Below are 13,001 nucleotides of genomic sequence, written 5' to 3'. Positions count from 1 at the left end.
AACCCCACGTGAACAGCCAGACCATGGATGTGTGGGGATTTATGTGACTTCTGTCTGTCCTCCCTTTTGACTGAAGCATCTCCTCTCATTTGCTGACCGGCACCTTTTGGTCTTGTGGTTGTAAATGCTAAACTAAAGGTAACCTCTGTGCTGGGAGTGCATGATTCTATTCCCTGGTATTTGGAAGCAGCATACCAGGAATCTTTGTAGAATTCTCATTCTATTGTGGGATGAAGTGGGTGTTACCACAAGACTTAATCTGTGATTCTTTTAGTTTCATGCAACTCACTGAGCCACTGGATTTTGCCATTCCAGGATCAAGGGGAGAGAGACAGAGTGGACCACAAGTTATGAGCCATAAGTCCAGATCTCATGGAGCTTCTTACTAGCACAAGCATACAACGGGCAGTTAATAAAGGACAGGAATAACAAAGTCTTACCCCTTCCTCTTTTAGAAGAGCCTCGGTCCAACCATGACCAATGGATGTATTATGAGAGAAAAAAGTTAGTCCTCAAAGATTAAAAGTGGTTCTAGGGTTAATGAGAGTGCATCTGATTTTATTAGCAAAAGTCAATAGAAAAGGAATGCACTTAAGCTACTGTAATGGTATGTTCATTGTGGAAGATTCTGGAAGCTGATTGGGTTTGCATGCGGGGCATTAAAAGGAAGGGAGTACAGTGGAAATATCATGATATTTGGAACTCAAAGCATCTGAGATCATCTCCGAGCTCTGCCACCTATATTATGAATTCAGGCAACTCACTTCCATGACCCTCGGTCTTACATGTAGAATGAAGGTCATAAAAATACACACACACTCTCAGAGGGCTAATGGAGGATAAAGTGAGATGATGCATCCAAAAAGCACTTTATAAACCATAAAGCATCCATAGCAATATAAGTCATAGTTATCGTCAAGGCAAATGTGACATTTAAAAAAAAGACCAGGAACAAAACCCAAAGGACCCCCTTTAAAGGGTTGTTTCTGGGGCAGATTTTAAGGAGTCGAAGCTAATAGTGCTCTTGATTTGAGTATGAAAACAGCCCCTTAAAGCATGCGCCATGTGCGATGGGAAATCGGCCACGGAGACCAGGGTGCAGCCAGCTAAGTCCCCACGGGAGATCCAACAGCATGGTCAGCAGCCAGCCTGAGCTCCCACCAGAGACGGTGGTGAAGGGCAAGCAGAGGCTACAAAACTGAGAACCACTGAGTCGGTGGCTCTATCCATAATGTACTGAGTTCGGGAAGAAAAACCATTAAAAGGACTCAGGAGCCAAGTCAAAACAACCGGGCCGGCACAGAGGTTACTGGGGGTCAGTCCACGGACTCTTTCACTGCCATCGTGGGCAAGGGCAGCAAGCAGTGGGCGGCTAAGCCATGCCAGACGGGCACTCAGGCAGGGCGGCTGTTCTCGTCCCCTGCATCACCTGATCCCGTGGCAGGAACCAAAGCTCCTGTGTCTTCCCGGAGTTGTCTCTCTATGAATGACCTCGCCCAGTTCTGTCCTCAGAGGGCGGACACAGCTAACCTTGCCTTCATTCGTCAGGCTCTCCTTAGACCTTGCTCCAACTTGAGCATCCTTGGCAGTCAAGGGTAACAGTAGCTAGTGAAACACAGAAGCAGGTACTTGAGTACCAGGCATTCAGAAAAGATGAATCCAAGAGAGCAGGGAAGGGCAGGACACGGGGAGAGCCAGCCCAGGACACACTATGAACCAAGCCACAGCCATTGTCAAAACGCACATCCAGACACAGAAAAACCTCACACCACATGGATGATGCTCCAAAACGGAAATGGTCACCTGTGACAAACTCGTCTACTCAGCTCCAAATGCTTTATCCCGGAGTGGAAGTGGAGCTCAGACATACACATGCTGTGTGAAAAAGAATTCGGCATGACATACCTCAGAGTCAGTAAAGAAGTTGTAAAGGAGAACATCATCGAATTCTAAGCCTTTGGCTTCGTAAACCGTTAACACAAGTGCCAATCCCAGCTCTTCTGGAATTTTCTCCTTTGCCATTTCATTGGCTACAAGGATCACCTTGGGGGGAAAAAAAAAGAATTGCAGAGAAAAAACTTCACACTGCACAAACAGAAATCTAATGAAGCTGAGTCCGTTTTTATGGGAGGCAGGTAATGTCTTCGAAGAGGAGTGCTGACATGGACTAGGTCAGCCAGGCTGCTGGGAATATTAATAACACTTAGTCACTCACTCATCCTTGAAACCTCCTCATCCTAGGACAGGAACTACTGAATTCTACCTTGTGGAAGAACTCAGCTTCTCAAACTTTTTTCAACTGCAAACTGCCTTTTGTTTTAAAACATACAATCTCAAGAAACTCACCTGGTGGGCTCCAAATTCAATGGGCTGGGTTTTTCTTTTGTTGCCTCGAAGCAATATTGCCAAGTCACTCACGCTACAGGACTCCAGGACAATTGGCCGGGGGCCATCGAAAAGGCCAGAATCCCTTGGAAGGCGATCGAAAGACTCCGGGAAATAGAACTGAAGTAAATCTACCACTCCAGATGCCAGATTGAGGATTCCTGGGATAAGACAAGAAAAAAATAAAAGTCAGATGTTGTACAACACGCCAACATGGCTGGACTTTTGGTTGTTTTGTCTTTTTTTTTATTTAATTTTTTTTGGCCACACTGAGCAGCCTGTGGGATCTCAGTTCCCCGACCAGGGGTTGAACCTGGGCCCTTGGCAGTTAAGGCCCAGAATCCTAACCAGTAGGCTCCCGTGTATTTTGTTTCCTTATTTTAGTTCGCTATTTCCGCCCCCCCCGCCCCCCCACCTCGCCGAGAAGCAGTATTGGTCCTGAGAGTAAAACTAATTGTGGACAATTTTCAGGTCCAGTTAGATTATCACTTTGGGCTCTGTATTACTCTGGGTACAGCGGACAAAGGCAGGGATGTGTTGACTGTCCTAAGAAGGCTTTTTAGAATCTCATTCCTGGACTACATTCATGTTAGAGAAAATGACCTCATGAAGAAGAGTCAAGGCAGAAATGTAATCTACACACTTAGAGCTGTTAGGATGCTAACACAAAGGGCTAATACACAGTGTAAAAGAAACAAGAATTCTTATGAGTCATTGGCACTTAGAGCACTGGAGATAAGGTTACATGGTAAGAGCTGGAATTTTTTTTTTGGCTGCATTGGGTCTTCATTGCTGTGCAAGGGCTTTCTCCTGTTGCAGGGGTGGGGGCTACTCTCTAGTTGCCATGGGTGGGCTTCTCTTGTTGTGGAGCACATGCTCTAAGCAAGCGAGCTTCAGTGGTTGTGGCGCATGGGCTTAGTAGCCCCATGGCATGTGGAATCTTCCCAGACTAGGGATCGAACCCAAGTCTCCTGCGTTGGCAGACAGATTCTTAACCACTGTACCCCCAGGGAAGTCCTAAATGCTGGATGTCAGCTGGGACAGCAACCTCGGCTTGCATCACCCTTTCCCACTATGTTTATACCCTGGGGAGAGAGCATTATACTAAGAAAAATTGTCAGAGCTAGATAAAGGATTTTCCAAAGAGCTTTCTCCCTGGGTCCCATTTCTAAGTGCTGAAGTAACAATGACAGTGAGGCTGACTATACAACAGGTTCCTTCATAACAATTATCCTGTTTAACCCTCACAGCAGCCTGGTAAGACAGACCAGACAACCCTATTTTTACAACCAGGGACTCTGAGGTCTGACAGCTTCAAGATTAATGAGCTGGACTGAATACAGATCATCCCAGGTCTCCTACTGTTCTTATGGGCTGTGTGCTCTTTGTCCGACAAAAGATAGAATTCTATGAAATGGGCATAGGTGTCCCCATTACTATTAGCAAACAGTGAAGGGAAATTTTGCTATCCAATGCTACTATTATTAAAAGTATGTGATATAAAGAAATCAAGAATACAAGTGGAAATTGTTGAATCTAAGCACATCAGCTGCCATGGTGGTTCAGAGATGTACATTAATGACAGGATCAGAAAAAGGCATGGAAGTGTTCATTGCAGCAAAAAACTGGAATCCACTTAAATGCCTTTCTAGGGAACTAAATGAAAAGTCTTTTAGATGAAACTATTTTATATGAACATAATCAAAGAATGGGCTTCCCTCATGGCTCAGTGGTAAAGAATCCACCTGCCAATGCAGGAGATGCAGGAGACACAGGTTTAATCCCTGGGTTGGGAAGATCCCCTGAAAAAAGAAATGGCAACCCACTCCAGTATTCTTGCTGGGATAATCTCACGGACAGAGCAACATGGTGGCCTACGGTCCATGGGGTGGCAAAAGAGTCAGACACAACTTAGCAACTAAACAAAAAATCAAAGAACAGACAATGGTTCAACCATAAAAAGCAATGAAGTACTGAAATATGCTACAATGTGGAAGAACCTTGAAAACACTATGCTAAATGAAAGATGTCAGACACAAAAGGTCACATGTTGTGTGATTCCATTTAAATGAAATGTCCAGAATAGGCAAACCTACAGACACAGAAAGTAAACTGGTAGTTCACAGGGGTGGCAGGGGCCGGGGGGCGGGGGCGGGAGGGTGATGAGGAGTAACTGCTAGTGTTCATGGGGTTTTTTCATCACTCTTTTGGGGGTGATTAAAATGTTCTGTAATTAGTGGTAATAATTGCACAACCTTATGAATATATTAAAAAATGACTAAATTGCACATTTTAAACAGGTGAATGTTATGCTATGTAGACAAGGACCTCAATTTTAAACAAGAATAAAAGATGGGGAGAAATATTCACTAAACACATATTCACTACCTAATCAATAAATGTATGTGATAAACGCATATATGTATATGGAAAAAAGATCAGAAGGAAACGAAACAAAATGTGAGCTGTGAGCAGCTTTACAGGTGGCTTGAAATTTTTTTTACTACTTGATGTGTTTTCTAAGGTCTCTCAATTCTAATACTTATTATTGGGGCTTTTTCTGGTTCTATACACAGGAACATTTACACACAGTCTTCCCTCCATCCTGAGAGGAGGTGGAAGATGGGGCTTACGTAGCGATCACGTGGGTGGGTTGCTGAGTACATTAAAAAAACAAACAAACAAACACTGTTCACAGGAACAGTTCCCTCTGTCTATGGAAAAACTTTAGCCAAAGAAAAAGGTTAATCAGAGAAGTGAGAAAATGCAGAAGCAAAGAAAAGCAATCCAACAGGATTAAATAATAATAGTTTAGTCATTAAGCAAAGTCAAGGATCTTTAGTTCCTCCTCAAGGATCAGAGCTATTCTGAACCATATCCTCTGAGCAGTCTGAGAGAGAATGAAACCCCCTCCAGCTGGAAGTCGTTAACTACATGATGGACAGACTATAGCCATGACATGCTGTCACAATTCTGAGAACTGGCCTCAAGCACACGGGAACAAACTGACCCTGGAACTGAAGAACAACCGTACTTAAAACAGCCAGAGTGACACTGATCAGACCGCCACACGACCAACCTCAAGATGATGGTGAGAGCTGACTATACTGTTTTTGCACGTGCCCCCTTCCCCCATCTATAAAAGCTCTTGTCCACTGATGGGGCAGGGGCGGTGGGGGGAAGGGGAGTCGATCTCTGGACCATTTGCCTGTCTCAGAAATAAAGCAAACTTTCCTTTCCACCAACCCTGCTGCTTTATTGACTTTTGAGCAGTGAGGGTATGGACCCACTTGCCATAAGGTCTGTGCACACAATAGGAGGCTGCACTCTCGCGATATCTGGCTCCCGTGGTTTTCTGGAGTGGAGTCCGCTGCCATGACACCATGCAGGGAAGGCTTTGAGGAACCTGCTGCTCGTGGCTTGCTGGCCCTAAGGAGGGGGCTTGGGGAGACATCCTAGCAGCTGCTGAAACCATTTGTTTTGAGGATCCTCCCTGTTTCTCCCCTGCTCGGCACTGGCTGCCAATGTACTTTCCCTTGGTGGAGTGGAAACATGAATCTGGAGGAACTGAGGCGCTCCAAGACCCAGTAAGTCCATTGGTATGCACCCGGCTAACTTCTCTTTTGAGCATGAAGCGCTATTTGGGCATTTCGTCAGTTAGTTCTGATTGATTGTCTGCCATTGAGGACTATTTGGAAGCAACGAGTGTCATTTGGGCATTCTGTCATCTGGTTCTGACATGTGTCAACCAACTTCACGTTGGGGAGGTGTTTGTTTGGGACTCCATATGGGTCATCTTCTCAGTGGATCTGTGACCGTTCTATCTTCTGATGTGTGAGTTTATATACATATATATATATATATTCCATTTGTGTGATTGATATTCTTGCTGCCTTTTGTAAAATGGGAAATTCAGGTTCAATTCATTAAGAAAAATTTAGCTATGAACCTCTAAGAAAAAAGAAAGATGATTTTTTTTTTTAAAAAACACTGTGGGGCATTCTTCAGACTCCAGAGAAAATTGGTTAAGATGAAACTCTTTTGAAACTCTAAAACTGGTTCTTTTTGCAATATGCAGTTAGAGAAAGGTGGCTTGATAACATGCTGTTTTCAGAATTCTGACCCCAAGACAATAAAAATATACCTAGAAGAAAGTTTGAAGTTAACTCTTTTATCAAGTCCTTGAAATAAAAGCACAGCTCATTGCCTGCGATTTCAGCCCTGGGTTAATTAGTAGAACTTCAAAAGATATTTGGGTTCATTAAACATGCATCCTGCCACAGTAAAGAGAAACTGTGCTATGAGAAAAGTGTATGTTTTTAGAGATTATAGAATATGTTAAGTTTGCAAATCAGAAAATGCTGATATAACAAATAGTTCATTTACTTGTTTCTTGGTTTTGCTATCATCTTTTAAAAGTTAAAAACTCTAATATGTAAAAATGATAAGGGAAGCATTTCAGGACGTAAAGTAAGTAGGAGATGTGTTGTCAATAAGGCATAAAAAATGAAAATATTTTTGCTGAAGGATAAAAGAAGAATAATTTTGTCTGGAACGTGGAAAACAAAATGTGGAACAGTAGAAATGCATGAACTGCAGCTCCATGGTATTAACATGCAGAAATCCCAAAACATTGTTATATGCAAAAAATACAAAGTTGTAGAAAGGTATGTCTGACATGAGTCCATTAAACAAAATGTTCAAACATGTAAAATAATGCTCTATGTTGTCCATGGTCACATGGAGGACATAGACGGTGAATTGGTGAGCAGTCTAAAAAGCACATAGGAAGTATTCTCTGTGTCAGTTACCTCGTTTGTAAAATGGGAGAGATGCCTTCTTTATAAGGTTGTTGTGAAGATTAAAAACAGATGCCCATGGGAGTTCCCTGGTCTAGTGGTTAGGATTCTGGACTTACATCACCATGGCCCAGGCTCAATCCCTTGTCAGGGAACTGGGATTCCACAAGCCACATAGCACAGTCAAAAAAAACAAAAAAACAAAAAAACAGATACTCTATGCCAACTGCTTGGCATCCTGCCTGGCACAGGGAAGAGGAACACGTGAAGCATAAATTAAAAACACCTGAGTTTGCATTATCTCCCACCACCTCTTACCACCCTACTTTTCTTGCTTCTTCTGAAAGAGAAGCTGCTTTCCTTCAGGATTAATGACTTGGTGTATCATCTTACATTACAGAAGCATGTGGTTCCAAAGTGCTTTAACAAAAGTTCTCAAGCAGTTGTTTACATGCTCCCCTGAAATGTTTCCATGTCATGGCCAACACCTTAAGCAGTTATTACTTAGAGGTTTACTTCCATTCAACCACTGCTTAAATCACCAACCTAAGAATGAGTAGTGGCATCTACTTAATTTATGGTTACTAAAGGGGGAAAGCAGGGAAAATAAATTAGGAGTTTGGGATTAACATGTGCACACTACTACATTAACATGTCCTTGTTAGTGTTACCGTATAGGATATACTGTATAGGCACAGGGAACTCTGCTCGATACCTTGTAATAATCTATAAGGGAAAAGGATCTGAAAAATTTTATATAGCTGAATCACTTTGCTAGATACCTGAAACTAACACAACACTGTATATCAACTATACTTCAATTAAAAAAAAGAAAAAAAGGGGAATTCCCTGGCGGTCCAGTGGTTAGGACTCCCTGCTCTCAGGGTGGAGGAGTCAGATTCAATTCCTGGTCTGGGAACTAAGATCCCACAAGCCACATGACACCCCACCCTCAAAAAGAGAGAGACAGAGGAAAAAAATGAGCAGTGGCAAAAATCCTAAGATCTCTTGTTCCTGAGGGTAGTTACTAACAAACGCCAAAATACTGTACTTGGCTTAGCTACAAGAGCCCATCAAAACTAAGTCGCAGCTTTAAAACCAGCCCAAGGTCAGTGCCAAGCACCTCCCCCATATTATGGCAAGGCCGGGACCTACCGGAGTGGGACCTGTAGTTCTGGTACAGCTGGTGGATCTTCTCGGGCTTGCGCACTGCGCACTGCTTGTCCACAGCGTTCTTGCTGGCGTAGTGGAACAGGGAGCGCAGATCGCTGAAGCGGAAGGCCACGCCTTTCATGATGCTCTGGGCCGTGTCCCCGGTGAGGAACATGGCGTTGGGGTCGTTGATGCATTTCATTAGCAGCGCCAGCTCGGCCTGGGTGAAGTCCTGGATCTCATCACCATAGAGCTCGTGGATGGACCACGGGAGCACCTTGAGCTTCGACAGCCTCCGGGACAGGTTGTACAGAACATCCTCATCGTCAAAGTACCCTTTCTGAGACCTAATCTGCTGATACACGCAGAAGAGGCCGTAGATCTCGCTCCGGTCTTCCTTGAAGTTGGGGCACCGCTTCCGCCCTAATTGCTTATATGCTTCTTCCGTGAGTCTCCCCCGGGGGCAGCTGAGGGCCTCAAAAGACCCCTTGAGAAAAGATTTTATTTCTTTCCAAATCAGGGCAGGGTTGTAGGAGGTTTTCCCTTTGATCATTTTGGGCCATATCTCATTGACGAACACCTCAAACGTCACATACACCCGGGGGTCGCTGTCGCTCGGGCGCGTTTCCACGGTTCTTTCCTCCTCGCCATAGTCCCCATCAGCCTCAGCCTCCTCCTCGTCCTCCTGCCAGTTGGTGATGGTCAGCTCTTCCTGCGTGGACCACCCTGCGATGGATCTTTTCAAGCTGCCATCTTCGTTTCTCAGGAAAAACGGTTTGGGCAGAGAAGCGTCCAGCAGGAGAAGCAGCTGCTTGGAGGTGAGGAACAGAGGAAAGTTCTCATCCCTGAGGTCCTGGAGCCTGTGGACGTTGGGTTCCAGCGGCTTGTAGTGACTGGTGGCCTTGGTAGACTTGGAAAGCTCCACGAAATTCCTCTGCACCTCCTGGCACAGGACGTGGTTCTTGGTCACGAAGATCTGATGTAAGTGCTCCAACTGGGGGGGCTCTTGTGGGGCGAGCTCTTCCTCCCCTTGGCCGGGCCCTCCTGGCTCCCCACGGGCCCCCTCTGCACCAGCTTCACTCTCCTGCTCCTCCTCCAGGCTGCCCACTGTTCCCACCTCCATGGATCCTTCCTCCTCCTCCCCCCCCTTCTCCTCCTCCTCTTCCTCCTCCTCCTCTTCTTCCTCCCCACCCTGGCCCTCCTTTCTGGGCTCCAGTTCCAGCCTTCGCTTCAGCCAGATCTGCTTTGCCAGCAGCGGGCTCCCCGCCTGCTCGGCTTTCTCCCAGTAGCCGTGGAATTTCTTCCACAGCCTGTATAGGCAGCAGGTGGTCTTGCCCGTGCCGCTGCGTCCAATGAGGATGATGGGTTCCAGCGGCCTGGGGTTGAGGCCGATCACCGCGTACTCGAGCTCGCCCACCCGGAACGGGTACTCCACCGTGGCCGTGATGTCGTTGAGGATGTTGGAGGCCATGTTGGTGCTGAAGCTGTGGAACTTCATGATGTTAAACTCCGTCTCCACCGCGCTGGCCGGGGGGAAGTACTCGGGCTCGGCGCGGGCCCCGCCCTTCTCGGCCTCCGTGTCCTCCACGTAGCAGCGGGGGATCCGCTTTTGGATTTTCATATTGGCGGACACCTCGCCCTTGTTGATGCCCTTCAGCTTCTTGCGCAGGATGCAGGACAAGCCCCGGTTGTAGGCGCCGCAGATGGCCTGGATGGAGCAGGACAGTTTGTTGTGGTCTAAGACAATGTCCCAGATCCGTATGATTTCCGTGTAGACCCGCCCAGACTTCTCGGTGGGGTGCGTGCTGCGCTCCGCGGCCATGATCTTCTCGGGGTTCTCGCTGCACCGCGGGGAGAAGTCAATCGCCAGCTCCCACAGCATCCGGGCTGCCTTGTCCAGCTTGGCCTCGAAGAGCTGGATGCTTCCTTTCAGGTTCCTCAGCCGCTTCCGCAGGCCCGGGGTCCACTCACCATTGCCCAGCTTCTGGATGGCTAGGATGATTTTCTTCTTCATGACCTTGGTCATGACCTTGCTGGACAGCTTCTTCAGCATTTCTGAAGTGCACTCGATCTCCCACGTCATGTTCTCGAAGTCCAGGAGGGAGACGTCCATCTCTGACACACTCCAGTCGTCCTGGTCGTCGCTGCCCTCTGTCCCCCTGCTACCCTCCGGAACGAGCTGCGGGGCCAAAAGGCCTGCCTGCACGTGCCCCTCCGCAGCCTCCAGGGCCCCGGGGTTGCTCCTGCTGCAATCAGAGCCCCCCACCCCCGGGGCGCCCTGCAGCTCATCTTTCTCTTCTTCGGTGCCAGCTCCTGTCTCCAGAGTCTCGGGGCCCTGGGGACAGTCCTCCGGGAGGGATGAATCCAATTCCAGCTGCTGAATCAAAGCTGTGATGTCCTGCAGGAGGCAGTCTTTCCTAGAGCAGGGCCTGGCAGCCCCAGGTTCCGGCCTCGTGGCCTGGGCATCAGGGAGGGTCTCCCAGCTGTCAGGAACCCTGGCTTCTTTGGGTGGGGCTCGCACAGGGCCCGGCAGCAGCTTGGAGGATCCCTTGACCTGAGCGGTGTGAGCCAGGGCTGCCGGGCGTGGGGGCTTCCCGGGGTGGGCAGCGGCATCCTGCCGGCCCCGGCGCCTGCTCTCCATCAAGGCTTTGTTCCAGGCCAAGAGCAGTGGGTCGTTCTTCTTCACGCGGTGCCGCGCGTCTCTGCCTTCCTTGTTCTTCAGGTTGAGGTTGATGTCAAACTTGGCCAGCAGACCTACCAGCTTTCCCGTGCGTTTGAGCATGCCTTTCTGGAAGAGGATATGCATCAATGTGTTCCCGCTGCTGTCCTGCATGTTGGGGTTGAGGTAGGAAAACTCCTCTGGCTTGGACCAGAACAGATCCAGCAGGTGGTTGAGGAAATTAAAACCGATGTCAGCTGAAAGACACAAAAACCCTGTGAGTGCTGGACAGCTATTCTGGGGAGCAGAGACGCCAGCCGGGGAGGGCTCTTAGAACACAGAACTTCCTCAAGCATTTCATAACGCAGTGGTTCTCAACTGGGGCAATCTGTTCCCCAATGGGCATGTGGCTTTGTCTGGAGACACTTCTGGTTGTCACAGTTTAGGAGGTGCTTGTAGCATCTAGTGGGTGGACATCCCACAAATGCACAGCACAGCCACCAAACAAAGAATTATCCTGCCCAACTGTCGGTAGTGCCAAGGCAGAAAAACACAGAAATCATCTTATTATTCCAGCAAGATCCTTTATGTCAGGACCCTTGAAATGATGTAAATAAATGAGAAGTATGTGCAGCTGTGGATGGCCGACTTCGGAATGTAAGACTCTTCTCCGTCAGCCCACGCTGACCATTCCCCGTGATGGTCACTCCTTCCGATTGAGCTATGGGTGAGGGGCCAAAAGGGAGGGGCTTGGCCAAGAAACAGACCTTTTCCAGATCATTGGCTTTCCCATAGGAAAGACCAAAGACCACAGCATCCTTTCTAACATCCAGTTTCGTCCTCAAGAAAACGACTGCTGACAGAATGAAGCCTACCTTTGATATCTAGAAAGATGTGGAGCGCAGCATGCAAGGGAGTGTCACCTTCTGTGAGAGAAATACTTCGGGGGTCTGCGCCCTTGGTCAAGAGGAGGAAGGCCAGGTCGAAGTCCTCATGCTTCATGCACACAGCAAGCGGCGTCTCCTGGCTGCTCTGGAGACCCTCCAGCAAGGCTGGGGGAGGCAGAGAGAAGGACACAGTGAGCCACATCCCAGGGGTGGGACCGTTTCTGCCCTTCAGCCTAAAGCAAGAAAGGGTGCGGACCCCACTTCCAAGGCCCTCCTGCCACCTCCCTTTCTGGGAGGCAAGGGCTTCCCAGCGCCCGTGGGGGGCACTGCCCCCTCCAGGTGTCCTGTTCCAGGGCCTCGTCTCCTTTCCCATCTCGCCAGCTCCCTCTCCCTCGCTGCAGCAGGACCATCGTCAGCACTGCCCTGGAGTAGGGACGGTGTGAGCAGATGAACTCCCGGTGTCTGGCCAACCCTCTCCATGACACACACTCATGACCAGGACATGAGCAAGCTTCCCACTTCCTCTGCTCCTATGAAGCTTCTCCACGAGAATGCCCGTCGGCCCTCATTTATCCTGTTCCCTGACCTGTCTCCACGCGCACATCACCTTCTTTTTAGCTCAGTCCACGTTTCTCCTCTACACTGCTGGCTCCCCGACCTCCACCCTCTTTGGACCTGAAGCCTTCCTATACTGCTGCTCGCTGGCAGTCATGAGTTCACTCTCCATCCTTGGGCCCTGGCACCTGACCCTGGGGAGGCCTTCGATAAGTGCTTGCTTCACCAGGAACAAAACAGGAATTCCACACCTGCCATGGTTTTGGGGCAAAGGTAGTAAGATTCCATGTCAGGAATGGGTTTGAAGACATTAACAGGCAACCTTCCATCTATCTCCTGAAACCCATGGGTAAGGCCAACACCGGAAAGCTCTGTAAGGCTCTCTGAGAGCTGGGACCAGTGTGGCATCACTCCCTCTGAAGGTCATTTCCCTTAAACTGCAAGGCGGGTGGAAAATCATGCAGCCAAGGCACTCTGCCCAGATCCTGCATCCATGAACACACTGAATATTCAAAGCAGCCCTGAGAAAGGGGGACTATTGTCACTCCCATTTTATAAATGAGG

At 48.2% G+C, this 13,001-nt stretch overlaps 1 protein-coding gene across 5 annotated transcripts in view; it reads right to left on the bottom strand.

Moving 5' to 3' along the window:
* Positions 1–13,001, bottom strand: part of TRANK1 (tetratricopeptide repeat and ankyrin repeat containing 1) — a 94,367-nt gene that overhangs the window by 28,856 nt on the left and 52,510 nt on the right. For all 5 annotated transcript variants that reach the window (XM_065932996.1, XM_065932992.1, XM_065932994.1 and 2 more), the window contains 4 exons: positions 11,871–12,047; positions 8,340–11,252; positions 2,347–2,546; positions 1,906–2,043 (listed from right to left, as the gene is read on the bottom strand). In XM_065932996.1, the coding sequence (XP_065789068.1) occupies positions 1,906–2,043; positions 2,347–2,546; positions 8,340–11,252; positions 11,871–12,047 (3,428 nt within the window). The remainder of the gene's footprint in view (positions 1–1,905; positions 2,044–2,346; positions 2,547–8,339; positions 11,253–11,870; positions 12,048–13,001) is intronic.

This window comes from Muntiacus reevesi, chromosome 4, assembly GCF_963930625.1.
Source record: "Muntiacus reevesi chromosome 4, mMunRee1.1, whole genome shotgun sequence".
Taxonomy (NCBI): domain Eukaryota; kingdom Metazoa; phylum Chordata; class Mammalia; order Artiodactyla; family Cervidae; genus Muntiacus; species Muntiacus reevesi.
Note: the sequence above shows the minus strand (reverse complement) of the source record. Positions and strands in the feature narration are given on the sequence as shown.